This window comes from Camelus dromedarius, chromosome 19, assembly GCF_036321535.1.
Source record: "Camelus dromedarius isolate mCamDro1 chromosome 19, mCamDro1.pat, whole genome shotgun sequence".
In the NCBI taxonomy this organism is placed as follows: domain Eukaryota; kingdom Metazoa; phylum Chordata; class Mammalia; order Artiodactyla; family Camelidae; genus Camelus; species Camelus dromedarius.
In genome coordinates, this window is record NC_087454.1 from 18,661,681 (window position 1) to 18,687,116 (window position 25,436).

General features: G+C 42.6%; 1 protein-coding gene, 1 non-coding gene and 1 pseudogene across 10 annotated transcripts; all 3 read right to left on the bottom strand.

Moving 5' to 3' along the window:
- Positions 1 to 259: 259 nt before the first annotated feature.
- TRIM27 (tripartite motif containing 27) lies at positions 260 to 25,399 on the bottom strand. 9 transcript variants are annotated; one of them, XM_064476058.1, is made up of 11 exons: positions 24,624 to 25,185; positions 23,326 to 23,421; positions 20,620 to 20,850; positions 19,077 to 19,099; positions 17,125 to 17,240; positions 16,977 to 17,009; positions 15,259 to 15,285; positions 6,047 to 13,708; positions 5,861 to 5,910; positions 5,259 to 5,766; positions 260 to 1,900 (listed from the first exon to the last, which is right to left on the bottom strand). In XM_064476058.1, exons 1-8 carry the CDS (start codon positions 25,041 to 25,043, stop codon positions 13,113 to 13,115), a joined length of 1,542 nt encoding a protein of 513 aa, XP_064332128.1. In that variant the 5' UTR covers positions 25,044 to 25,185; the 3' UTR covers positions 260 to 1,900; positions 5,259 to 5,766; positions 5,861 to 5,910; positions 6,047 to 13,112. The 9 variants fall into 9 exon arrangements, with proteins under 9 accessions (XP_064332128.1, XP_064332124.1, XP_064332131.1 ...); XM_064476054.1 differs by having other exon boundaries at positions 5,259 to 8,954; positions 9,484 to 13,708; XM_064476061.1 differs by lacking the exon at positions 5,861 to 5,910 and having other exon boundaries at positions 6,370 to 13,708.
- LOC116147856 (U6 spliceosomal RNA) lies at positions 2,737 to 2,837 on the bottom strand (annotated as a pseudogene).
- Positions 8,722 to 8,827, bottom strand: TRNAL-CAA (transfer RNA leucine (anticodon CAA)). Its single transcript has 2 exons — positions 8,790 to 8,827; positions 8,722 to 8,767 (listed from the first exon to the last, which is right to left on the bottom strand). It is a non-coding gene; the product is annotated as a tRNA-Leu (tRNA).
- Positions 25,400 to 25,436: the final 37 nt, after the last annotated feature.

A 25,436-nucleotide genomic window follows, 5' to 3' on the forward strand; every position in this document is an offset into this window, starting at 1 on the left:
GTGTTCACTGCAGCATTACTCACAATAGCCAAGAGGTGGAATAAATTCATATATCCTTGGAGGGATAAATGGATAAACAAAATGTGGTATACATCATGGAATATTACTGTCTACAAAAGGAAGCAAATCTTGCCACAGGCTACTACATGGATAAACCTTAAGGATATTATGCTAAGTGAAATAAGATAGTCACAAAAAGACAAATACTATATGATTCTACTTACACAAATGTTGATGAAAAATTAATCAACAGTCAATCTAAAGAAGAAGAATAGAATTTTATTCAAGCCAACCAGAGGATTATAAACTGGGAGACAGTCTTTCAGAAAACTCCAAGGACTGTTCCACTTTTTTTGAAGTCAGAGATAGTTACACACATTTTCAAGACAAAGGATCATTAAACAAAACAACACAATGACATTTTACAAAAAGTTCACCAAAGATACATAGTCCAGACCTACATGTTTGAAGCAAGCAGCAGGTCACCATGACCCCTCACAGAATTAGGAAAAGACTGTTATCTTCTAAGGACTATATCGCTGGCATTACTTTCAGAAGAAGGAAAAAAAAAATACTGATCTTTATGGTTGTGCAGACATTCCTGCCTTTGAGGTCTGGTTAATGTATAGTAATAGATGCACAGTGCACATTAGGGAGGTCCCTGTCAGACAGGGAGTGCTATGCTTAAATTTTCTTGTCCTGCCTTCAAAACATAAATTTTATTCCATCACAAAGTATCTAAAGTAAACCAATTCATAGAAACAGAAAGTAGAACAGTGATTGACATTTCATGGGGTGGGAGGGAATGGGGAGTTGTTTAATGGATAGAGCTTCAATTTCGTAAGACAAAAAGTTCTGAAGATCTGTTTCACAGCACTATGAGTATTTCTAAAACTACTGAACAGCACACTTAAAATGGTTGATTTTTTTTTTTTACCACAATTAACAATATAAATAAATATTCACTTAGAAAACCAGTTTGACATAAATGTATGGATTTCTGGATCCTCAATTCTACTATGTTGGTCTATATGTCTGTCTTTATGCCAGTACCATACCATTTTGGTTACTGAATTTTATACTAAGTTTTGAATTCAGAAGTCTGAGTCCTCCACCTTTGTTCTTCTCTTTGAGGATTGTTTTTGTTACTCATATTGCAATTCACCTTGAATTTGGGGAATGGCTTTTTATTTTCTGCAAAAAAAGGATGTTGGAATTTTGATAAGGGTTATATTGAATCTGTAGATCACTTTAGGTAGCGTTAACATCTTAATATTAAGTCTTTCTATTTAGGATCATGGGATAACTTTCCATTTATTTGGGTCCTCTTTCATTTCTTTCAGCAGTGTTTTGTAGATTTCAGCGTACAAGTCTTTCAACTCCTTGGTTAAATTCATTCCCAGGTATTTTATTCTTTTGGATACTATTATAGTTGAAACTGCTTTCTTAATTTTCTTTTTGGATTGTTCATTGTCGATATATAGAAACACAACTGGTTTTTGTATATTGACCTTGTACTCTGCAACTTTGCTGAATTCATCTACTAGCTCTAGAAGATACTTTGGGAATTTCCTTGTGGATTCTGTGGGATTTTTCTATATATAAGATCATGTCATCTGTGAATAGAGACAGTATTACTTCCTTTCCAATTTGGATGCATTTGATTGATTTTTCTTCTCTAATTGCTTTGACTAGAACATTCAGTACAATGTTGAATAGCATTGGTGAAACAGGTATCTCATCTCATTCCTGATTTTAGATGAGAGCTTTTTAGTCTTTCAACATTAAGGATGATGTTGTAGGCTTTTCATAAATGCCCTCTATCATGTTGAAGGGCATGATATTTTAAGTGGCAGAGTACAGTTTCTTTCATACCTCATGTTCCATGAAAGTGGGACATCTGTAATAGAAATGAATAAAATGTGGTTAAAATAGGAATACTGTTTCATTTCAATAAAATGCTATCTTTCTACATCAAACTTATAAAAAACTGAAGGATACTGGGATGAGTTAACTGAATTATCTACTAAAGAATCCTGGCCTAAAGATGTTTCAACAGGAAATCAGATTTGGAGACTTGTACTATGGCTTTCTGCGGGTGGACCTTACTCATTTAGTCAGCCCTCCATATCTACAGGTTCTGCATCTACACATTCAACCAACCCCATATGAAAAATATTCAGAAAAAAAATTCCAGAAAGTTCCAAAAAGCAAAACTTGAATTGGCCACATGCCAGCAACTGCTTATAGTGTTTAGTTTTATTAGGTATTATGAGTAATCTAGAAATAATTTAAAGTATACAAGAGAAGGTGCATAGGTTGTATGCAGATACTATGCCATTTATTTAAGGGACTTGACCATCCATGAGTTTGGTATATCCGCTGGGGGTCCTGGAACCAACCCATGGATAATGAGGGACAATTGTACATCTACTCATCAATGGAGATATTGGGCCTGTGTTGTGGTTTTTGTTGGGTGCCTTCTGAACCTACTTTCTGTGCTGAATTAAAAAATAAATTCCTCATTTTTTAAAAGTATCTCCATTTTAATTCAGCTGGAGCTATCCACAATTTAGTTGAATTTTAACTTCACTTTTTAAATCTTACACATGTTTTACATTGGTTTGTACTGGTTAAGTTGATCATATGATTTCAGTCGCCAGGATGAAATTTACCATTCTAAGGATAGCTTAGTCAAATCCTCATTTATTGACATTTTAATTTTTTATTTATTTTAAAAATATGGAACCCTTCACGAATGTATTTCATCCTTGAGCAAGGGTGATGCTAATCTCTGAACCATTCCAACTTTAGTATATGTGCTGCAAAGCAAGCACTATTCTGGCATTATTTTACTCACACTTCAAAAGCCAAACAGGTCAGATACTCACTCCCTATTACCCTCCAAACAATTTTTAGCTAGTACACAATCATGTGACCTTGGCTAAGTCCATCACATTCATTTACAAGCAAGCTGTCATGTATAAAGACCTAAGGACACGTACAGAATCCATCTCCTGGGAATTGAACACTGGTGGTGACAGTGAAGTCACAATCTTCAGAGAGAACTATGACTATTTCTTTCACAATCTATGGGTTGTCCTAAAGCCCGTCCACCTACTTTCTTTCAAAATTCTTGCTCTACTAAGAGGTCAGTTCTTCCTAAAGGATGAGAAAGCAGTAAGATGGACAGAAGGGTAAAAATCTCTATCAGCAGGTGATCATTAGTTCCTAAACGAAATACCAAAAATGCATGTGATAATAGTTTCCCTCATCTGTAATGAAAGGAGAAAAATGCAGACCAAGTAATGAAAATTCGTCATCTCAAAAATGTCCCCAAATACATTTCCAAACGTAGATTAGAAGGTAGAAATGCCCTGACTTGAGAACCACTGCATATTCACACAGATAAAATTTATTTGCTGCTTGAATAAACAGAATAGTTTGTTTCAAGTGGTTTGCTCCATAGTTTTCTATAATTAAAAGCTGATTCCTTTTTTTTAAGGGAGATTCATATTTCTCAGTTTCACTTTAAAAGAAAAAGCATTTATTAGTTTTTACCTCCAGTAGTAAGGAAATGCCATTCACAGATAAGTTGAGAGTACGCTGACTATATCTCATAGACGAAAGAAACCTTGAGAAGTTTAACACAGTATCATAGTTTTATACAGAACATAATAACACATTAACTAGTACATTGTACTTAAAGATGTTACATTCTGTTTTTTAGTTCAAGAGTGAGTATTACAAAGCACTATTTTCAAAAGGGAAGTCTCAGAGTGATTGCGCACTTCCAATATTTCATCTACCTCCTGAATTTCAAAGTTTTCAAGTATTTACAGGCTCAAATGAAATAATCTTCATTCTTGCCAAAGAGTCAGGCTGGAGCTTAGAACTGGACACTGGCTGAGACTGGCTCTTTCCTGAAGGAGTATGACTGAAAATTTACATTTATCTCTGCTAAACCAAGCTCTAGCCAACTCATCCCCAGACATGCCCTTGATAGATTTGCTGATGCTGAGTGACTGTGGTATAGTAAGAAATGTATGTGGTCTTTGTCCTGGGTTCCCGGCACAAAGCTTCTCAAACTCTGGGGATTTCCCAGTGATAGGAGTGTCATTTGTCAGTCATATAAGATCTCCTTTTAATCTAATGCTAATGTGGTAACTTAGGGTGCTGTCCTTAGATATCCTTAGAATAAAGCTGGTCACCAGAAAGACCAAGAGATTAGGAGGCTGGAACTTTCATCCCACCCACCCACCTCTGAGTAGGGGAAGAGGGGCAGGGGAGCTGCAGATTAAGCTCTATAAAAACTTTTGAGGGGAGGCTATGGCTCAGTGGTAGAGTGTGTGCTTAGCATACATGAGGTCCTGGGTTCAATACCTAGTACCTCCATTAAAATAAGTACCTAATTGCCTCCCCCCAAAACAAAAGCAAAAAATAAATAAATAAAATAAAATATTAAACTAAAACTAAAACAAAAAACTTTTGAACAACAAGAGCTGAAGAGCTTCCCAGTTGTTAGAGCATCTACATGCCTGGAGGGTGGTGCACCCCAATTTAATAAAAACATAAGTCCTTGCAATTTTTAGAGTGAAATAAAAGAAGTAAATGATGTCTATGACATTTAAGAAAGCAGCAGACAAATAATCTTAACAGAAAAAAGTGGACAAAAGTCCTGAATAGGCATGTTACAAAACTGGATATCCAAAAGGCCAATAAATATCTGAAAAGGTGCTCACCCTCATTAGTAATCAAGAAAGTGCATATTAAAACTATAGAGAGATAATACTAGATATTCATGGGAATGGCTAAAATTAAAATGAAAGCCAAAATCAAGTGCTGATGAGATTGCAGAGAAGCTGTAACTTATCACATACTGCTGGTAGTACAACCACTTTGGTAAATTATTTGACAACAGCTATTAAGCTGAACATACACACAACCTGTGATCCAGCTCTTCCACTCTTGGTGTGTAGCCTAAAGAAATCCACATATATGTGCACCGAAAGAATGTTCTTAGCAGAATTGTAACGGTTTTTTAAACAACTTGAGACCTTAGATTCTTTGCCCACTATTTGTTGACTTATTTTTGCCATTCTGCTGACTTACTACTGAAATTCATGGCTAGCATCACATGCCAGTCTAGTTGAAAAATAGGGCTACTGAGGAATTTGTCCACTGTCCAATTGCTGGGCAGATGCCTCCTCCCAGACCTAATTCCCTTCCCTGAGGATAGCTCACATTCTCTGTCCCACCTGTTCTCCTGGTTCATCCAATTCTTCTTCTAAATCCTCCAGCACAGTTAGCAACTCTTCCCTGCTCTCAGGATGCTGCTCCTGCACCCAGGCTTGGAGCTCCTGGGCAGAATGGCCAGGAACTGCTCAGCATCAGCAGCTCCAGGATCTGAGTGTGTTTCAGGTTCAGCCACTGGTAGCAGAGCTCCCACAGCCTGGAGCCAGCTCAGAGCTGCTGGGGCCCAGGTGTCTCTTGATAGCAAAACTGAAACACTGGCAAAATAGCTCCTTGTTGTGGGGTTCTTCCTTTGAATGTCAGATTCCTGTTTCCAAATATGTTCATCTGCCTCCACTTTCAGGATCACAAATCCCACAGGCTCCCCTGGAACTTGGAAGGACAAACCTTCAGCTTTGCTTGGCTTCATGGTCTGCTGGGTTGAACTAACTCCCACAAAGAAGGTATTAAACTCTCTCCGTTGAGATAGTCCTCCTTGAGGTTATATCCACTGTGGCAAGGAAGTAGGAACCTCTGATAAACAGAACAACTTAAATGTCAGATACATTCTGACTTACAAAATGGCATAAGAAATTACTGTTAGGAAAAAAATGCTAAAATTATTTACATGCTACCAAATGACAATTTCCAAAGTAATCGTCCGTAAGCAAAAAAAGCCTGTAAGAGACAACAAAATCACAAATTTAAATTCCCAGATAATGAAACATTCTTGCTTTTCCTGCTTCCCAAAGAATTAAGCTGCCCCTTCCCCTGTGATTCCACAGCATTTGTTCACCGCCTCCACTGTACTTACCAGATGATGGTGGTACTAAACGTTTATACGTCTATCTCCACCACAAGAGCTGATTTCCCTCCTTCTATATAATAATCTCACACTTAAACAGGCCCTTAGAGTTAACGAAGTGTTTTCACAAACACAGGATGTCACAACAAAACAGGGAGAAAACTGAAAAGACAAATAAACTGTAATTTCAAATAACTCTAGGGCTCCGAAAAAGAATAATCAGTAACATCTTCTCTTGCTTAAACTTCTCCCATGCGGCAGAGCCTGCGAGCCCCTGTGAGAGCGCGCAGCCCAGCAGTGAAGCTGGTGGTCCGCGTGGGCCCGAGTCTGACCTGTGCTGAGAACCAGCAAGGGGTCCAAGAGCGCCAGAGCAGAAAAGTGGGTCCGGACCTGGGGTTCCAATGGGTCCGCACAGCTGCTCCTTCCGCGGAACCCAGGGACCACCTCACTCCTGAGTCACCCCAACCTTCCAGCCTGAGAGTCCCACCTTCTGACCCCGAGCTCCAAAACCGGAGCTAAACTTTCACTACTACCTAACCCTAAAGGCGTGTCCTAGAGCGAGCCTAGCCTACAACAGCCAAGGTCACTTCCGGATCCTCTCTAGGACACTGGAGGTCTCGCCTTCTCAGTGGTTCCTCCAGCTTCAGTTTCCTGCGCCCAGAAGAGAAAAGCAGCCCAAACTTTCAAATTCACTCCTCACATCCACCAGATACTAACGACTCTATATATATAGCACTATGTATATATATAGCACGGGGCGCTATATTCAATATCTTGTAGTAACCTGAAATGAAAAAGAATATGGAAAGGAATATATGTATGTATACATATGACTGAAACATTATGCTGTACACCAGAAATCGACACAACATTGTAAACTGACTATACTTCAAATAAGAAATAAAAAAAATTGAAAATTGAAAATTAAATAAAATTTAAAGTAGTTTGTTAAAATTCTGTAATTGTGTTTTTGTTTGTTGCTTTAACTAAAATTAACCTTTTAAAGTCCAATATCACTGTCATATAAAGTCATTTATGATAGCACCCTTGCGTCTTTTTTCTTCTGGAAATTTTCAAGGGAAACAGCTGCTATCTCCTCTCCTTCATACTATCTTTTTCCAATTCACCTAGTTCTCCAAAGAAACTACAGATTCTTCCAGAATCTTTTTTTAATTGAAGTATATTCTAATTGAAACATATATTTTTAATGAAGTACTTGAAACCATGTGGTTCCAGGTGTTCCTCCGACACCAAAGCCATCTGAATGTAGAATGTAGCTCTTCAAATGAAACAACGGGATCTTGTCTGTAGTGAATGTCTTCTGAGAATTCAGTTGTCAAATCAGCTTTCTTTTTACCTACCCAGGTTCTCAGTTTGACCACTAGGATAAAAATCAATAATTAAATGAGTACATTCATGAGTAGTCATAATGACAGAGCAATACATGAAAATGCAGATATGAATCTTCATCAATAGCTGACATTAAACACTTATTCTCAAGATTCAGGATGTAGATTCTTCTACTGAGAGACAGGGAAATCTTGGAATGTGGTGTTCCTGAGGCAGAACCAAAGTCATTGACTGGAATATAGGCAACACAAGGATATACATTGATTTTACTTTTTTTAAATTAAATTAAAATTTTAATTCTATCCTATTCTGCCCTATTGTATTATATTTTTATATTTTTACTGCTACAGCCCCAGGGCTAATCCCTTGGTACATAATAAGTACTCACTAAATATTTGTTGGTTGAATGGTAATTAGAAATATCCTAAATGTTCAGGGGGAAAAAAAGTGGATAAATGAAATAGGAGATTTCTATCCTGTGGAATGATTTGCAACATTTCCTTTGTAAAGAAAAAGATTAAGTGTTCACATAGAAAGAGCCCGATATATATTAAGTGATAAAATGTATCAGAGAATAGTATGTTTGGTATGATTGCATTTCTGTAAAAACAAATGAAATATTTATGACCATATTTACGTGAATGCAGAGAAAAATAGAAGTGTAAGAAATACAGTAAAATATTGATAGTGGCTACATTTGGAAGAGGAAAGTACCGCTTTCATATTTTATTCAGGAGTTAAAATGGTACTCAAATTTGACTGAGGAAACAAAACAATAATTATCAGATGCCAACGTGAGTGTGAATGTACATAATTTACAAGGGAAATGTTTGAGAACCAGTTCCATGACTTTTGAAAATGGAGAAGACAGCAGAGGATCTATATAAGATTTTTTTACAGACAGCACTGTCACTGCCAGAAGGCAGTGGCACTAGCCGGCAAGAAAGTATTCATGGGAGGGCTTGGGTCTGGGACAATGCAAGTAAGCAGGGTATAAAGTCAAGCAGGGTACCGCTGCATCGGTCCCTTTCTCCTCCGACACCAAAGGGGAGGGAACTATTGGGGTCCCAAATCTAGCTGCTTCTAGATTATCTTGCGATGCCTCAGAGAACCCAATCTCTTGTAATCTCCTTTATTGAACAATTTAGCTCCAAATTTCGTGGCTTCTAAAAAATATCGCGATGATTCCGCTTTTAATATTTTCGGTGTTAACAGTCCCTGCCAGAAATTTTTTAAAGTCAATTTTTAATACTATAGGTTCGCATATTCCTTATGCACATTGCTGTTATCAATATGCTTGTTTTGAAATTAGGGGAAGGGAAAAAAACGTAATGTGTCAGAAGTGGGATTCGAACCCACGCCTCCATACGGAGACCAGAAGCCCCAGCGGGGGGAAGCGTAGCTTGAGTCTGGCGCCTTAGACCACTCGGCCATCCTGACACCCTGCGGAAAGCGAGAGATTTTCCACTAAAATAGATCGAAGGAGCAGCGTCTCTGTTGACGTAAACGCAAAGAAACGGTTGATGTCCGGGTCAACCGGGTAACGGCCAGAGAATCAAAAAGCCACCTGTGGATTGAAAAGGAAGACTTTGAGGGGAGGGAGAAAAATGTTTATGTGTAAAACTGGACACAGGTCTCTCGTGGGCCTTTCGACTGTCACTCCCATCTCGAGAAGGTAGTGCAAACATTTCCTGTGCCCAAACAGCTCATATTTCGGGAGGGAAGAAAGAACATCTTTTAGCACAGGTCTCTGGGTGGGTTTTCTAGCCTCCAATCCTCACTGAAATCTTGAGCGTGGTTAGCCTCGCTCTAGGGTTTCTGTCTTTTGAAGAGCGTGAGGAACACCACCAATAATCTAACAGACCCACATTCTATGGCATGACCCCTTCTATCCCCTCTAGGTTCCTTTTCGTCCCCAGAACTGCACTGTCACTCGAGAAGTTTCTTTTGGGCTCCGAAAGTGACAGTTGAGGAATAGCCTGGGAAAATCCATGTGGGGCACGGCAGCTCCCGCGGTTGTAGACTTAAGGACAGTCTCTGCCCCAAGTGACTGACCTGTCCCAGGTCCACAGAAACGACCGGAGCGACACGCTTACCTCCCGACCTTCCCGGTCACCCTCAGATATTCCGGATTCAGAGTCTCCATGGCGTCCATTGCCTGTTCGTGGACAACAGTGGCGATTTTTTAAGAGGGATGAAAGTAAGGGGGACATGCCACATCTCCTGACTCAAGACTTTTCCAGATGCTTCTCGGCTTTGTGCAAAATAACCTAAACTGAGTCTTGAAATTCACATTATTTTAATGAAGTCCTAAGACTAAACAGTAAGAAATTACTCCTCTAACTAGACTGAGAGCCCTTAGAGGTCAGGTAGATGGCGCTAAAATAACCTTCCTAGGCCCAGTGCCTGCCCAGGACGGTGCCTGGACTTCATGGTAGGAAATGAAGAAATTTATTTGACTCACTTGCTTCAGCTGCTGTATTTGGGCTGTGAGTTTCAGAGAGTAGAAACAGGTTTGGAAATTTTAAGTAGATTTTGTACCTAGAAAGGTTTTCCTTTTTCTTTGTGTAAGGTAAAGTTTAGGTCTCTTTCCTGCATGAAGAGACATAGTCTGAATTTCAGCAGAACCTATCTTAGATTCTTAGACTCTTGGTGTCATATGTTATTTTTGGTAGTTAAAAAGAAAATGGGGAGTGAGAAGTAAGGGAACAATGGTTTCCTAATTTCCCTCCCCTCAAGATTAGAGATTTGCTGTATTTTCTTTTATAAGCTATAGTTGTTCCAAAAGTGATTCCCGACATAGCAATTGTAGCCTCTTCAAAGTTTATATTTTTTTCTAATGGCAAAGTACTGCAGATATCCCATAGCGAATGGATATTGCTGAATGTAAGATTATTTCTAATTTTTCATTTTCCTAAGAAATACTCTAAAGAATATCCTTGTGTAGAAAGATATTTTCAAATATCCATAATTATTTTCTTAAATTTCTACAAGTGGAATCACTAGACCAAAGTTTACCCAGTTTTAAAAGCTTATGATACACTGTCCAATTGCCTACCAAAAAGTTTTGAAGCAATTTAGATAATCCAAAATTGACCAACAGAATACTATTAGACAATAACAACAAAACATTTTACTGGGTAAAAAATGCTAAGGTATTGTTATATAACTTTATTAGTGAGGTTGAACATTCTTGTTTAAAGGATTTTTATATTCTTCTGTAAATTGCTTACCAAATTTTTGAGGTGTTCGTCTTTCCTTATCGACTTGTAAAATTCATTACATGAAAAATAAACCCTTGTGATAGATTTTATTCACCAAGAATCCAGGCAGAAATTCTTTTTACTAACAAGAATCCCATTAAGTCCCTTAAAACATTTAGTCAATTTCCATTTCATAGAAACCGTGAGCTATAAAATTGTAAGGTTCCCATGTCAATCTTTAAAAACCAAACTGTGGCCCACATTTAGTGTCCTTGTGATGTTATCATGCTAACATTCACTTTTAGTCCTGGTCATTTTTCTGTCCCATCCTTATTTCTCATTCTTCCTTCATGGCATGTAAAACTCCTAGAGTAGACAGTTACTGGTAAAAGTAGGTACCACAGGTAGACTGGCCCTCCAAGGCTTGTCTCTGATCTTCATCCCGCATGGAAAAGCATAATCCATATATATTGTGAGGCAGGATATGACATGTGGTCATGTGTTCCATCTCAGTTTGAATCCTGGCTCTGCTACTTCCTAGCTGTGCACCTTGGATAAGTCATTACCCTCTCTGTGCTTCAGTTTCCTCATCTGTAAAATAAGGGCAATAGTACCCACTTTGTAGGATTGTTGAGCATTAAACATCTCATTGTGCATAAAGCACTTTATACCATGTATTGCTGTGTGGTACTACTTTACATATACACATGTTATACATATTTCTATCTCTTGAGAGTGTTCAGGAAAAGCTAACCTAGCCTCAAAGGTCCTCTCTTTAGCTCCTGGTTATTTCTCTTAAAATCTGATGGTGGGGAGGGTATAGCTCAGTGGTAGAGTGCATGCTTAGCATGCATAAGGTCCATTTAGAAAAAAAAAAAAGGAAATGAACAAATGAAATCTAATTACCCCCCCCACACACCACCACCACCAAAAAACCCTGATGAACAAATGAATGAATTAGGACACATCATCAATTCATGACCTTCAGCCATGGACCCTCAACGCTGTGTACAAGACTAAATAAGATCATAAATCTTGTCTTCTGAGGTCATGTCCAGAAGCAGAAAAGATCCAAATACCCTGGAATGGAGCTGTTCTCTCAGCCTGATCTTTCCTCCTCAGCACCTGGTGACCTCTATGCCCCCAAGGGCTTAGGCTGGTGGTTCTGAGTTGGGAACCAAGTTCTGGGCCCTTTGATTTACACCAAAAATGGCTGCATTACCTCACTGTCAGTTATAAAAAGGACTTGAAAGAACACTTTCCTAGTGAAGTAACAGAATTAGCTGATACAAAGCTGTAGGCTGTGGTTGTCCAACACTACTTTCTCAGCACCATTAGAAAGCAGTGACACAGTACTGTTTTATCAACCAGTTAGAAGCAAAATATTGGCCAGAATGGGATTCTGGACCCATAGGGGAAATCAAAACCATTAACCACCCCCACCCCCCACCAACATCTATGAATCCAATCCCACCAAGACCCAGAAAACAACGATGTAAACATCCATACTCACTTTATTTTCGAATAGAGAGGGATGTACTCAAAGTAGGACTAAGAACCATCACTGGGGCTTGCTCAGAGAGACCTGCCTTAGCCTTCTGACCTCAGGATGCCTCGTGATCCAATGGCCATGGGGATGGAACTGCCCCTTGATGGTACACATATTAAAAGGTAAATTCCCCCATTCCTCAAATGAGATGGGAGGAGACAAAAGTCCCTGGAATACTGACTGCCCCAGAATCCTTCCAGAGATAGTGTATGACTGACCGTCGGTCCATGAATGTGTGTGGGAGGGGATCTAGGGACACTGGATGGTGCTGGGCAGAAGATTCACCTTGGATGATGTGCATCCAGCACTAGGACACACCTTTCATTAGAATGAAGGGAGCTGACACAGCCCTCAGAAAAAGACAGAGGCAAAGAGCACACTGATTAGAACATTATCTCAGAGGTGGGGCCGTTTCCCACCATTATTGTAAAATAACTGTAACTAATCAAAAGACATATAGGAGGCCTCTTTAATGGAGTTAATAAAACTACGGCAGATTGGGAATCGGGGTAGAGGTACTATTCCCAGAAGGAAAAACTGGGATAAAGGGGGCCATGCTGATAGGACTTTGCAGCTCTGCTCTAGGTTCTCAAAAGCCTCAGTCCAGAAATGACAGCAAATACCCACGATCACAATGTGGGGCTGAGCCAAGGTCTACGTATCTTGCATGGCTCTCCAAACCCAAGATTACTTATATTCTTTATCCCCTCCAGTAATGTGTGAGACCAAAAAGTGTGAAACACTGGAGGTGGACATCTGGTTTTTATTTCTGGGCAATCTGGATACTTGTCTTTACATGCCCCAGTTTTTGTGAGAAGGGAAAGGACGGCAGAGAACACAGACATCCTGTCTTGCACTGCAGGGGCATGGGATGTGGTGAGGGTATCCAGCTGTGACGGGCAGGAAGCAGCAAGGCAACAAGATGCCCTCTGCCTGGGGTAGGGTTAAGGCCAACAGCCCTTTTGGCCTGAGTTCAAGGGGAGGTCTCCATGGAATGACCATGATTCCCAACATGGCCAGAAAACCCATCAATCCCACTCATGGGGCAGATGATCAGAGGGGCTGCGCTCTTCCCTCCCGAGTAACTCAGACTGAAGTAGGGCCGGACAGGCCCACAGAAGGTAGCATGAGAGAAAGTAAAGGTGTGACACCTCTCTGTCACGTTGTAGAAGGAGACCTCGCCAGCATCATAGTCCAAGAAAATCCCCACCCGTTGGAGTGGGGTCCGCAGGGGGAGGGCAGTCATTGGGGAGGTAAGAGCCCAGTATTCTTTCCCATACCACAACGACACTGCCCAGAATCCATTCTGGGGGGCCGAGGTCACTCCACCTTTTCTGCACACTGAGTCTTCACAGACACCTATGGTCCACTTGGCTTTATCTCCCACCTCTACCTCCCAATAATGTCTCCCAGCGATGAAGCATGGAGAGCCCAAGACACAGGGAAACAGATTGAACCGCTCAGGGTTGTCGGGCAGGTCCTGCTGGAGGTAACTGTACCTCACTTGTCGCAGGTTATCAGAGAGGATCAGGCTGGGGTAGGCGGTGTCTGGATCCAGAGTCACATCCACTGCAGAGAAACAGAGGGGCAGGGAGGTTCAGCTGAGGGCCAGGAGAGCCCACTCCAGAACACCCAGCTTTTCTCCTCCTACCTCCCTAAGAAAAGAATAAGAGCTTTCCAACTGAGGCGCATTCACCTTACAATGAAATACGTCCTGAAGGTGAAATTCCAAGAATTACTGTTTGGATAAGCCAGTTATCTTTTAGCCAGGATACACTGAAAGTACTGAAATTTTACCTTCATTGCTTTCTTTCATATCTTAAACCACAATATCCATTACAGACTGAATTTGAGGTTTTCTTACATGTATGTCCAATCCCTTAATGTGAAAACCTCAGGGATCAGAAGTTTCACAGAATTGAAGATAATATAGAATTTAGACAGGCAGGGTGTGGTACAGCACTGTACAACCAAGTATCAATAGATCCGCTGCAAAACATATGAATGTTCACATTACGTGGGACAGAGGCACTAAATAGTCTCACATACATCTTATAACCACGTGATTTCCTCTTTTAAAAATCACTGATCCACATTCTCTCATTTGTTCTTCACATCTTGTTCAAGAGGAAGATTCCCAAACATTAACCCTCTGCACCAAAGCTCGGGCAGGCTAACTGACTCCCACAAAAGGTTCATGGTGGGTGACTGGTGGAGGTGACCAAGAACCCCAGATGCTGGGTTTCTGGTTCATCAATCTGCTCACAACAGTTGCCTATTTTTTTCTCATGGCATGGGTATACCTCATACCTCCAACCAGACATTTAACTCCAAGGGAAGGACAGTGTCTTACACCCTTTCATTCCCTCTACATTACCCTACACAATATTTTTTAAAAAGTAGGACATAAGCAAGGTATTCAATTACTATTCATTGAAAGAATTAAACGTGGATCACAGCCAGGAGACATCAATGAAAGAAGACCTGTTTGTATGTAGAGTCCCTCTGTTCATGAAGAGGATCCCGTGAAACAATAGGCAGTCATGTTACTATAAAAAGTACACACCTGATTTGAGTATCTCTGAGATCATAGGATTTCCCTGGCCTCTGGGGACCTTAGGTGAACGGTGTTGGTCAAGGGGAGGGAGAGTTCTAACTCCTGCCCTGAGACACGAGAAGGGACGACACAAGATTCCTCCAGGATTCTCCCTAGCACTCAGAATAAGAGTTGAGCTCAATCACTCTTTCTGGAAGGATGACTGCCTTTTGTAAACCAGACACTGCCCCTGAGGCTGGGTGGACAGAGCAGTGAAACAGCGTATTAGCAGTGCTCTACTTTTTGGGAAGTGGAGTTTCCACTCTAGGATCCTTCATAGCATCTGAGTTTGCCTTCCTATTTCAAAGGTCCATGGTTTCAGCTCTGAGGCATTTTAGGAGGCAAAGATACTGTAAACACACAGAAACAACCAATGTAGTCCTGTGATTGTTGTGTATCATTTTTTATACGTATAACTTAAAAGAATCCCAATTTAGGCAAGTTCCAAAATCATGCACAGTAGTAGTTAGGTTCATAAGGATTTTTACTCCTTTTCCAAATGGTTTTGTCTCCCACCACTTACCTGAATATAACTGAGCCTCCCTCAATTCTGAAAGAACAAAAGAGAAAAGAAGTTATGGAAAGCATCTGAGAATTTCTAGGGAAAACCTAACTGAGGTAGCTTGGGTTGGAGTCATCATAAAGAAATGGTTTCCATTAGACACCCCAGAACCCCTGTTATCAGTCATGCACTGATTCCTTCCCACTGTTTATGACTCTTATCATCCAGCCAACAGCTTCAAGGGAAGAGGGATTGGGAACTTTGGGCAGAAGGATAACCACATGCCCGAGATTGGTAGCATACGGGGTCAAACTGAGCCAAGATCAAGGATTCCACCCCACAGTGGGCCAGCTGGCTCTGAGGGGAAACACGGCTCCAAGTCTTCATCATACATAATCTCGGCTTTCATAAGCCATCTCTGTTCTGGGGGGCTGGGTGGTTCAAGTGACACCTGCTACCACACTGGGGCAAACAAGGCCATTCACTGTAAAACACATTTATGGTTGACAAAGCATTTTCACAGCTATGTTCTCAGTGAGCCTTTGAAGTGGCAGGAGAGGAGCAGGAGAAATAAATGAATCAGATCAAGGAATGTCATGTCTGAGCTAACCACTCCTGGTATCATCCACTGTATTAAATGGAGTTTCTCCCTGTTCGGCTTGTGGAGGACATGAGAGCATCCCCTAAATCTATGTTGCTAGATGCCAAAAAAGCATGTATCTGAAAAGATACAACACAAAGTTTTAGCATATGTAAGACATTATCAGAGATTATGGGGATGTGTAATCTGTTACAAGTAAGGAAAGGGTTTACCTACATAGAATAATCTCAGACTCTACCAGACTACCTAGGGATCTTAGCATTTAGTATATAGCCAACTCCTAACTGAATGTGGCTCATGAACATAAAACTGTATTTGTAAGAACCTCCCTTAAATACCTAGAACATCATATTTCATAAACATAAATATAGGGATTACTACATGTCCCATTTCATTCTAAAGACTTTAGAAACGGCATCTAATTCAACTTAATCCTTACAAACTTGTAAGGTGAGAGCTATTATTTTCCTCATTTCACAGGTAAGGAAATTACAGTGTAGGATCCTTATCAGGTGACAGAGCTGAACCTGGGACTCAGGCAGCTCGACTCCTGAATCTCTGTTCCTGACCCCTTCCCTCGAGGTGCTGCCTCAGTCGGCACCACCTGATTCCTCCTGTCCTGGTCAGCATCAGTGCACAAGCATCAGGAACTCGATCAATTATAACTACAAATACTGGCTCAAATGTTATGGAGCTAGGATAGCTTCTGTTGATTGTCTTTCTCAATTAAAAATAATTTTAGGGGGAGGGTATAGCTCAAGTGGTAGCACGTGTATGAGACCCTGGGTTCAATCCCCAGTCCTTCCTGTAAGAATAAATAAATAAACTGAATTACCTCCCCCAACCAAAAAAAATTTTTTTTAAATACTCAAACTAATTCTGGATTAATTTTTTATTGGACTGCCCATTTTTCTCCTCCATTAATGTAGATTGAAAAATGAGTGCATATAGTTAAGACTTCAAGCTGAAACAAGAGGCTATTAATTGAAAAGAATTAACAAAGCAATAAGGAAGATGTAAATTCAGGAAAGGCTGGCCGCTGGGTATCATCCCTTTCCCATGTTCCCACACTTTAGTGCAGATGTTTGTCTCTCCAGGAAACTTCAACATCAAAAGCCCGTTAAGCAGACAAATTTACCTTGGATTTTCTCCATATCTGACTGCATTTTTTCTAAGGGGAGAAAAGAAGATATTCAGCTTGCATCCCACTACTTGGCTAGAAAATACATCGCAGATATTCAGAGGATAAATCCATGTCCCCTCATGGACCCCTTCTCTCCCATTACCTGTGAACTGCTTCAGACTCTCAGTCAAGAACAGACATTTCTGGGCAAAAATGTGGATTTTCTCCTGTAGATCTGGAGGTGTGATCCAGGGTTCAGGGATTCTGATTCGCTCAGCCCTAAGTTTTAATTAAAAAAATTAAAAAAAATAAAAGAGTGAATCCCTCTCCCAACTCTACAAACTTTCAAGGTCCAGGACACATTCTGGGTTAAACTGGCTGACACAGGCAGACAGTCTTTAATTCTCCTCCTAGACTATGATCCTTGAGACCAAAACAGGAGAGACATCTTATTTGTATACCCTCAAAACACTAAGTAGCGTATGGCTTTTCAAGTGGTCTGTCCTCAAAAAGGTCTACTGAATTAAATTATATATAAGGCTGACCTTGCCAGATTCCATGACAAAGTCCTTGATATTTATGGTGCGCAATGACCCAGAATTCACAGGTGCCCAAATACAGTGAGAATGACACCTTCAAACAGACAGGTACTCTCTGGACAATACCGTTACCTACCACCTGCCCCAAAGGGTCTATGGCAAAGACTGATTGCTAGTTACCCACCCAACATCCTTTCTCCCATCTTCTAAATTTTACTGGGTTCATGCCTGCGCCGTCTGGATGTGACTTTGTGACTGAGTTCTGGCCAGTGAGAGGTTAAGAAGTATCTTGTGGTAATCTGAAGTCGTGACTAATCTTCCTCTTGCTGGTTGGCATTCTGGCAACTACCCTGGACTGTTAAGAATGAGGATCATACCTTACGGGTGGCAGAAATGTAAATGGAAAGGAACCCGAGAGACCTTTTAATGATCACTGAAGCCACCAAACCAGCCCCAGGCTACCTTCTTACACCTTTCTTTAATGGTTATAAATTTTTTTTTATTACGTTTAAGCTTTAAGCCAATGAAATTTTAGGTTTCCTGCCTCATAGAACCTAACTCAAGGTTTAAAGTCACAAAATGATAGGATCTAAAGGATCTATCTCCCTGTTAGTTCAGAACCAGACTGGTATCAAACAGTAAAAGTAGCAAGTGAAAGCAGTATTTGTTGCGGTCATTCGGCAGGGATTGCTACAGGTTGCAACTCATTTCCATCCTAGGGGTCCTCAAAACCTGAGTTCTATCAACCTAATTCTATCCACAAAGCCCTCGCAGCCAACCTACCCCATCTAGGAGGCCCTCCACCATTTTCCTCAAATGCTCCCACAAAATCAAGCTGCATTTCCTCTGGAGGGTTTTCACCTTTCAGGATCTGAATCAGCTTCAAAGTTCAGCTCCCTCAAAGTCAGTCTCCACCCCAGTAGGCACTCCTGCACCAAACATTATGTTCCCAAGACCCATCCCATTCATCCTCGCAACACAGCTTAAGTCTGCGCTTCTTGCTCATTCTGAGCTCTCCCTTCTCTGTCATGTCCCAGCTCCCAGGTGCTCTTCTTCACTTTCCATCTGATGATACAGTAGTGAAATAATGTGAACAAGAGCTAGAAGCCAGGGAACTCATCACTAATTATATAACTCTGAGCTGGTCTTGCTTTTCTTAAACCATATTTGCCCCATTACAGAAAAAGAAAGAAAGAGAGAGAGGGAGAGAATATGAAAGAGAGAATTCTGAAATGCTTAGGAAGCAAAAACCATAAAACATCCTTGCACTTTGCCCAAGTCCCTCCAAATCTCCACCCTTGCCATGGAAGTGTCCTCATAACCACCAGCACCCTTCCAAATGAGCCCCTGCTCCACCCCGACACCCTCCTAACTGTCAATAAGTCCTCAGTTTTACTGGGAAAGAGCTGTGGTCCATCTAGTTCTTTGCTCAATAGTGACTCAGTTCAGGGACAGGCAGGATGTGTGGCAATTTGGTAAGAAGTCCTCAGTTTTTGGGTTCCTTTCAGGACTTCTAAGTGTGAAGGAAACAGTCTTCTTGTGCTTGGTTTATCAATGGGGAGAGAGAAAACTGTACCTGCTCAATGTGTCCCCGATGTCCTACAAGAGAAAGGAAAAGGATAACCATGAGAAATCATTCATAACTTCAGTCTTCTTTCATGAGTGTTTGTTGAAAACCCAACTATGGGGTGGCCCTCCTGAGTTCTGGCCAGTGAGAAGCAGGAAGTGTCTTGTGGTAATTTGAGAAGTCTGTTTAAAAATGAATGTGATGTGACCTATCTCCTTCCTGCTGATCCGTACGCTAGCAACTTGGACTGTTAAGAATGAGGACCATACCTCCCTGGGAGAAACCAAGGAGACAAGGAACACAACTCACAGTCGGAGAGCTAAAAACTCGGCAGAGGAAACCGGGATGCACACTATTTGCTATACCTAACACTACCTAGGTCCTCCTCCTGCACGCTTGTCAAGGATCATGATTTCAAATTTACTCACACAAGTATCCCACCTTTGGATCATAACTGCCTACCTGTCCAGCTTGCTTCCTTTGATTTATTACTGTGAAATTATTTCAAAGACACAGAAAGGCTGCTGGTACAAACAGCTCCTGTATACTCTTTCCCCAAACTTATAAACATATTTATCTTCAGAACCATTTGAGAGAGTATTGTTTCCATTATATCCCTTACTTCTTTAAAATTCTCTAAGAACAAGTACATTTTCATATATAACTATAACACAGTTAGCAAATCTATTCCATATTCTAATTTAAACAATCGTCTTAATAATGTTCTTTAAAACCATTCCCCTCCTCACTCCGGTAATCCAGGAGCATTCATTGCATTTAGGTATCATGGCATGTGTCTGTAATCTGGAATGACTCCTTAGCATTGACTGTCTTTCATGACATTGACACTGTTTTAATACAAGGCTACTTATTTATAGAATGCCCCTCCATTTGGGTTTGTCAGATACTCCTCACTGAATGAGTAAATTCATGCTGTACCATCTTTGACTAGTGTACGCTGTTTCCTCCTAAAGGTACCTTTTATTCACTTGTCTCTTATTGGTGGCATTTTGATCATTGTACAATTACTTTTTTTAGTAATTAATAAGTAATCTAAAAGTGTTACTTTGTGGGGTGCCTATAGCTCAGTGGTAGAGTGCATGCTTAGCATGCACTAGGTCCTAGGTTCAATCTCTAGTGATACTTTGAAATTTTGTTAACATTCCAATTCTTATCAAATCCCCTTTCCCCTTAGATTTATTTTCTCTTGATCATTACTGTCTCACTTTTACTACGATAGTTGCCAAATGGTCATTTTCTAGTTTCAAAATCCCTTCTATATTACTTAGCCGACATTTTAATAGTAGAACTTCCCCTTTTCATTCAGTATCGATTCACAGATTCGTACCCTTTATTTGAGACAGTGCAATTGACTGACCCAAGTTGTATCAACCAGAGCCTCAACTGTACATGTTTCTCCTCCAGTACAGAGCCTGGAAAGCCACTGCTGCTCCCAGAGCTGACAGGGGACGAGGGGGCCCTGGATACTACTTGGCAAAGAGAGAAGGGAGACGTCTTAGCAGGGGGCCTGGCCGGGGGCTCTAGGCCTTACCTGCAGGAGCTCCCTGGTGGGCTGCTGCTGCTTCTCTTCCAGCTGGGCAATCAGGTTGCTGAGGTGGGAGATGTTGCAAGAGAACTGGGTGATGGCACCATTGATACTGTTGTAGATGGCCAAGTCTAGCTCCTCGAGGCGGGCCAGTAGGCGATACTCATGCTCCTTCAAGGAATGATAGAGCTGCTCAAACTCCCAAACGATCTTCTCCCTCTCCATCTGGGTCAGGCTCTGTGTGGATGGCAGGGCAGGGCAGTGAAGAGAGGAAAGGCTACTTCAGGAGCCCTTCCCATTCCTCCCCTGACTACCCACCCCACGACCTCATCATTTCATCCCAGTATACTAAAACAAGCATCCTGTCCACAGACTCATTCTTCCAGTCTTTACTGACTGGATATATAATGGCTGAGAACTGAATCACCCCAGTGACAACCAAGACACAGTCCCTGCCCTCAAGGAACTCAGTCAGGAATTACGTGATACACAATCATGGATGGATAAGCAAAGCAGGGTGACAGCCTGTGGTGGGAGAAGTTAATACAGTCATCACAGAAGCAATGTTCACAGAGTCTTGGAGGATGAACAGGCGTCTACCACGTGGTCCAAGAGCAGGAGAGCTTTCCAGGCAGGAGAAATGGTATGGGCAAAGGAGTGAGAAGGCAAGCAGTTCTGTTCAGCTGGAGCACATGAATGCTGAGGGCAGAGGCCAGAAGAGACCAGAACACACTTTGCCTGGCAGGCTAAGGGGCAAGGAATCTGTTGTAACTGGGAGCCATGAAACACTGTCAAAAGTGACATGGTCGGATGTGTGCCCCGTGGAGGACGACTTGGAACGTGCATCATTTCTACAATAATCCTCACATAATAACCTTGACAGGTTCCCTTTAACCCTTCACATGCAATCCATTCCCTCTATCTGGCCTTCAAGGGTGTGTACCACCAACCCCGTCTCACTGGCTTTGAATGTGATACTCTATTGGTACAGATCTGCCAAAGGTGGTCTGCCCTTCCTTCTCCCCACCATCTCCCACTAATGAGGCTCTATTAAAGCTTTGCTCTAAACAAAGGGCCAGCAAACTTCCTTTGTTTAATCTCTTGGAGTAAAGTTTTACTGGGACACAGCCACACCCATCATATACATACTGTCTTTAGCTACTTTTGAGCCACTACAGCAGAATTGAGCAGTTGTGATAAAGATAAGGCCTACTATGCCAAAAAGATTTACTATGTGGTCCTTTACAGAAAGCTGGCTGACACCTGTTCTAAACTCTACTCCTCCTGAGAACATACCCCCACAACCATTCCTCTGGCCAGTCTTCTTAAGCATTCACTGTGCAACAGTGGTGCACACACACCATTGTTTATAAATCCTTTTGATGAGCTCATACCTCTCCTTAACTGGACAAGTCTTTCAATGCATAAACAATTTTAGAAATGGAAAATTAAAGCTGAAAGAGAGTGCTTCTCAAAGAGGGTGATATTGGCACCCTGGCTGGGGGACAATTCTGCCTGGCATGGGGCTGATTTTTGCACTGAAGGACATTTAGAATCCCTGTCACCCCTCCCCAATCACTCCATTCCTTAGGTGACAACCAAACACCCAAACCACCGGAGGGGACCAGACGGCAGTACTAGCCTTGCTAAAGAACTAAAAGGCTACTCCAACCTACCCATTTTACAGATGAGCAAACTGAGGCCCAGAGAGGCTGTCTTGCTCTCTCCATCTATTCAATTGGCTAGTGTCAGAGCCAAGAAGTAGGTCCAGGGCCCTTCTTCCTCAGAGAAGGGTTGTCTCTCCCCTTTGACAATCTTCCCAGAGGACACAGTTGTGTCCTCTCACACAATGATTTGAGTCCACTCAGGCTCACTAGAAGATTCTCCACCCATCAGACCTATTTTCAAGCAAGGGGAGCTGAGGTCTTGGTGAATCTTGTGGGCAGAACAAGTGATAGGATCTGATGGCATCATGGGAATAAGTTCCTTGTCCAAAAGTTCTTTACTACCCTGGCCAGAACTGAGAAAACTTTCTCACAAAACACTACTAATCTATGAGTTTGCTTTTCAGATGCAAATACCTCTAATGGGTGGAAATTTTTAATATTTTATTTATTATTTTAAAAAAATGCTTAAATACCTAGATGGTAGATCTGTAAGTATGTATTTAAAAGTCTGTATTTTTTGTTTTGTTTTTTCAGAACAAACCCCTCAAATATCCCTATTACAAATTAGCACTTTAGCCACTTGGCCAAGGCCTTAGGAGACTTGGGGAAGAGAACGAAGAAAAAGTTCAGAATTGAAGCACGGCCAAGAAAGGGAACATTCTAGCAAGAAGCAACAATGGGGCTCATGGAAAGCCACTGACAGTGTCTGTCAGCAGAATGGTATCAAAGGAGGCTAACTGTGCCCAAGAATTTCACCTGTATCAGCTTTGTCAAGGATCAACCCTGATCTACACAAAGCTAGCAGTTAAACTTTTGATAGCTCCTATCTCTAGGGATTCTAAACTTATTCAAGTCTTTTCCCCCAAATGTGGGAATCCCTTGGTTCTCCAGGCAAGTTCCCAACTGACATGTAGGGTTCTTCCACCCACACCTAGAAGTTCTGGGTGACCTGACTGCACACGGTTAAGGGAAGTAACATCAGCCTTACAAAATAAGGGAGCTACCAGCAAAACTGATATTATCTGTGAGTTCCAAAGAATCTTACCAACAGCTCAGCTCGTGCCTGCTCCCCCTGTGCCCGACGCCTCTTCTTTAAATCTTTCACTCTTTTCAGGTGGTCCAGCTGGTTCTGGATTTGCTCCTGAGAAAAGCAAAAACAGTTGGGGGAGTTCAAGATTATGCAGACCTTAGCATCAACATGACTATTCTCCTTATCACACATGCAACCCACATTTCTGATGCCAAGTTCCTGTTGAAAAGCCTGTCCTTGGACCGCACCGCCATCACCAGGGCACAAAGGTCACCATACCTCTCCTTTGGTAGTTTGTATCTCAAATGATGGATCAACTACCTGTCCTTGGAAGGATATTGCATGGCTTAGTGGAAGGTGACTGGATTAGGAGGCTTTAAGTTGTCAGTCTTTCACAGAAGCATCCTGAGAAAATGACTTAACTTCGTATTTTCCTCAGGTGTGACACGGGCAAACACCACCTTCCCAACCTACTAGAGGGTTATCACCAGTGAGTAAAATAACATATCTGAAAGCACCATAAATGTTAAGTGAATTAATTTTGCATGAATGTACTCACATTTAAACGTGTACATAATTGTGTACATATTCCTGCAGTCCTCAAACACACAGATCATGCACTCCTTGAATGTTTCCTTACAACTGTTTTAGATTTAATACTTTGTTTCCATGTTATTGTTTGGCTGGGCCAGTCTGTTGTTTCAAGAGTTCACAAAGGGATCCACGCGTCATTTTATTTCACTCAATCTTCATAACCATGTTATCTCCTATGAGTCTCATGGTGGTTAACTGACTTAAGCAGTAAGGAGCTCGTTCTTTTCCGTGAGCTTCTAGAAGAGGATGGAGCACAGGGAAGTGATGGGGGAAGAATTAGGTGATGGGCATCTGCTTCATGTGTATACAGCCAGTTAATGTCCGGCTGTGTTTTGTCTGAGATCATCTAGAATCCAGCAGGAGTACGGGCGTCTCTGAAGCTTGCCGATGTGTACATGGTTTTACGCGCATCTTTTATACAGTCAAGGGGGTGTCTCCATGGGCCGTCTTTATGTATAACGTGCCCGTGAGTGGGTAAACAGAGGGGCACATAAAGACAGTGGGGGTGGGGAGACTTCTGCCTTCCTCACCAGCTACAGGTTTTCCTCCCAAATCTGAGTGCCGAGGCTCTGGAGCGGACAGAGAGGAAATGACGGCTGTGAACCACACGTCCGGCTCAGCCATTTTCTAGGCGGAAAAAAGGAAGCCCCTTTGGGTCTCTCCTCCCTTTGTCCGACTCGCGCTCCAGCCCCTCCCGGCTCCGCGCGCCCGGCCCTCACCTTGAAGCCTTCCACCGCCTCCTCCAGCGGCAGCACGCTGTGGCCGCGGTGCTCGCGGGAGCGGTCGCACACCACGCAAATGGGCATCTGGTCCTCCTCGCAGTACAGCTTCAGGGGCTCGCGGTGTTTCTCGCACACGCCCATCTCGCCTCCGGGCCCCGACGGCCGCTCAGTGCGCAACTGCTTCACCAGCTGGGTCACGTTGGCCAAGTGCCGGTTGGGCCGCATGTGCCTCTGCGGGAAGGTCTCCCGGCACTGCGGGCACGACACGTTGGTCTCCGCCGCGCCCCAGCAGCGGGCAAGGCAGGCGCAACAGATGTTGTGGCCACAGTCGAGCATCATGGGCTCGACAAAGTACTGCAGGCACACGGGGCAGGTGGTCTCCTGCTGTAAGCACTCGGCCACGCTCCCGGAGGCCATGGCGCGGGCCCGCGGGGGCGCACGGGCATGAGCCCCGGCGCCTAGCCCTTCACGGAGCCCAACTCTACCGCGCTCCCTCCCGTTCGCTGCTTCTGGGCGGCTCGGGGAGGCGAGCCGGACTGACGGAGGGCGGCGCCTCCCGGGCCCTGATCCCAGACGCGCCCGTGCGCTGCAACCGCAGGGTGGCCGGGCCGCTCCCTGCGCCGCTGCGCCCGGCTGAGTGAGCGCGGGGGTCCTGCAGCCCCACAGAGCCCAGCGGCGACGCGAAGGGACCGCGAACGGGATGCCGCCGCTAGGACTCGCGGCGCCGCGCGCTCGTAACGCACAAGACAACGTGGCCGCGTCCGAGCGGATCCCGGCGGCCGTGCAGACCCCGCCCCGGCGCGAGCGGAA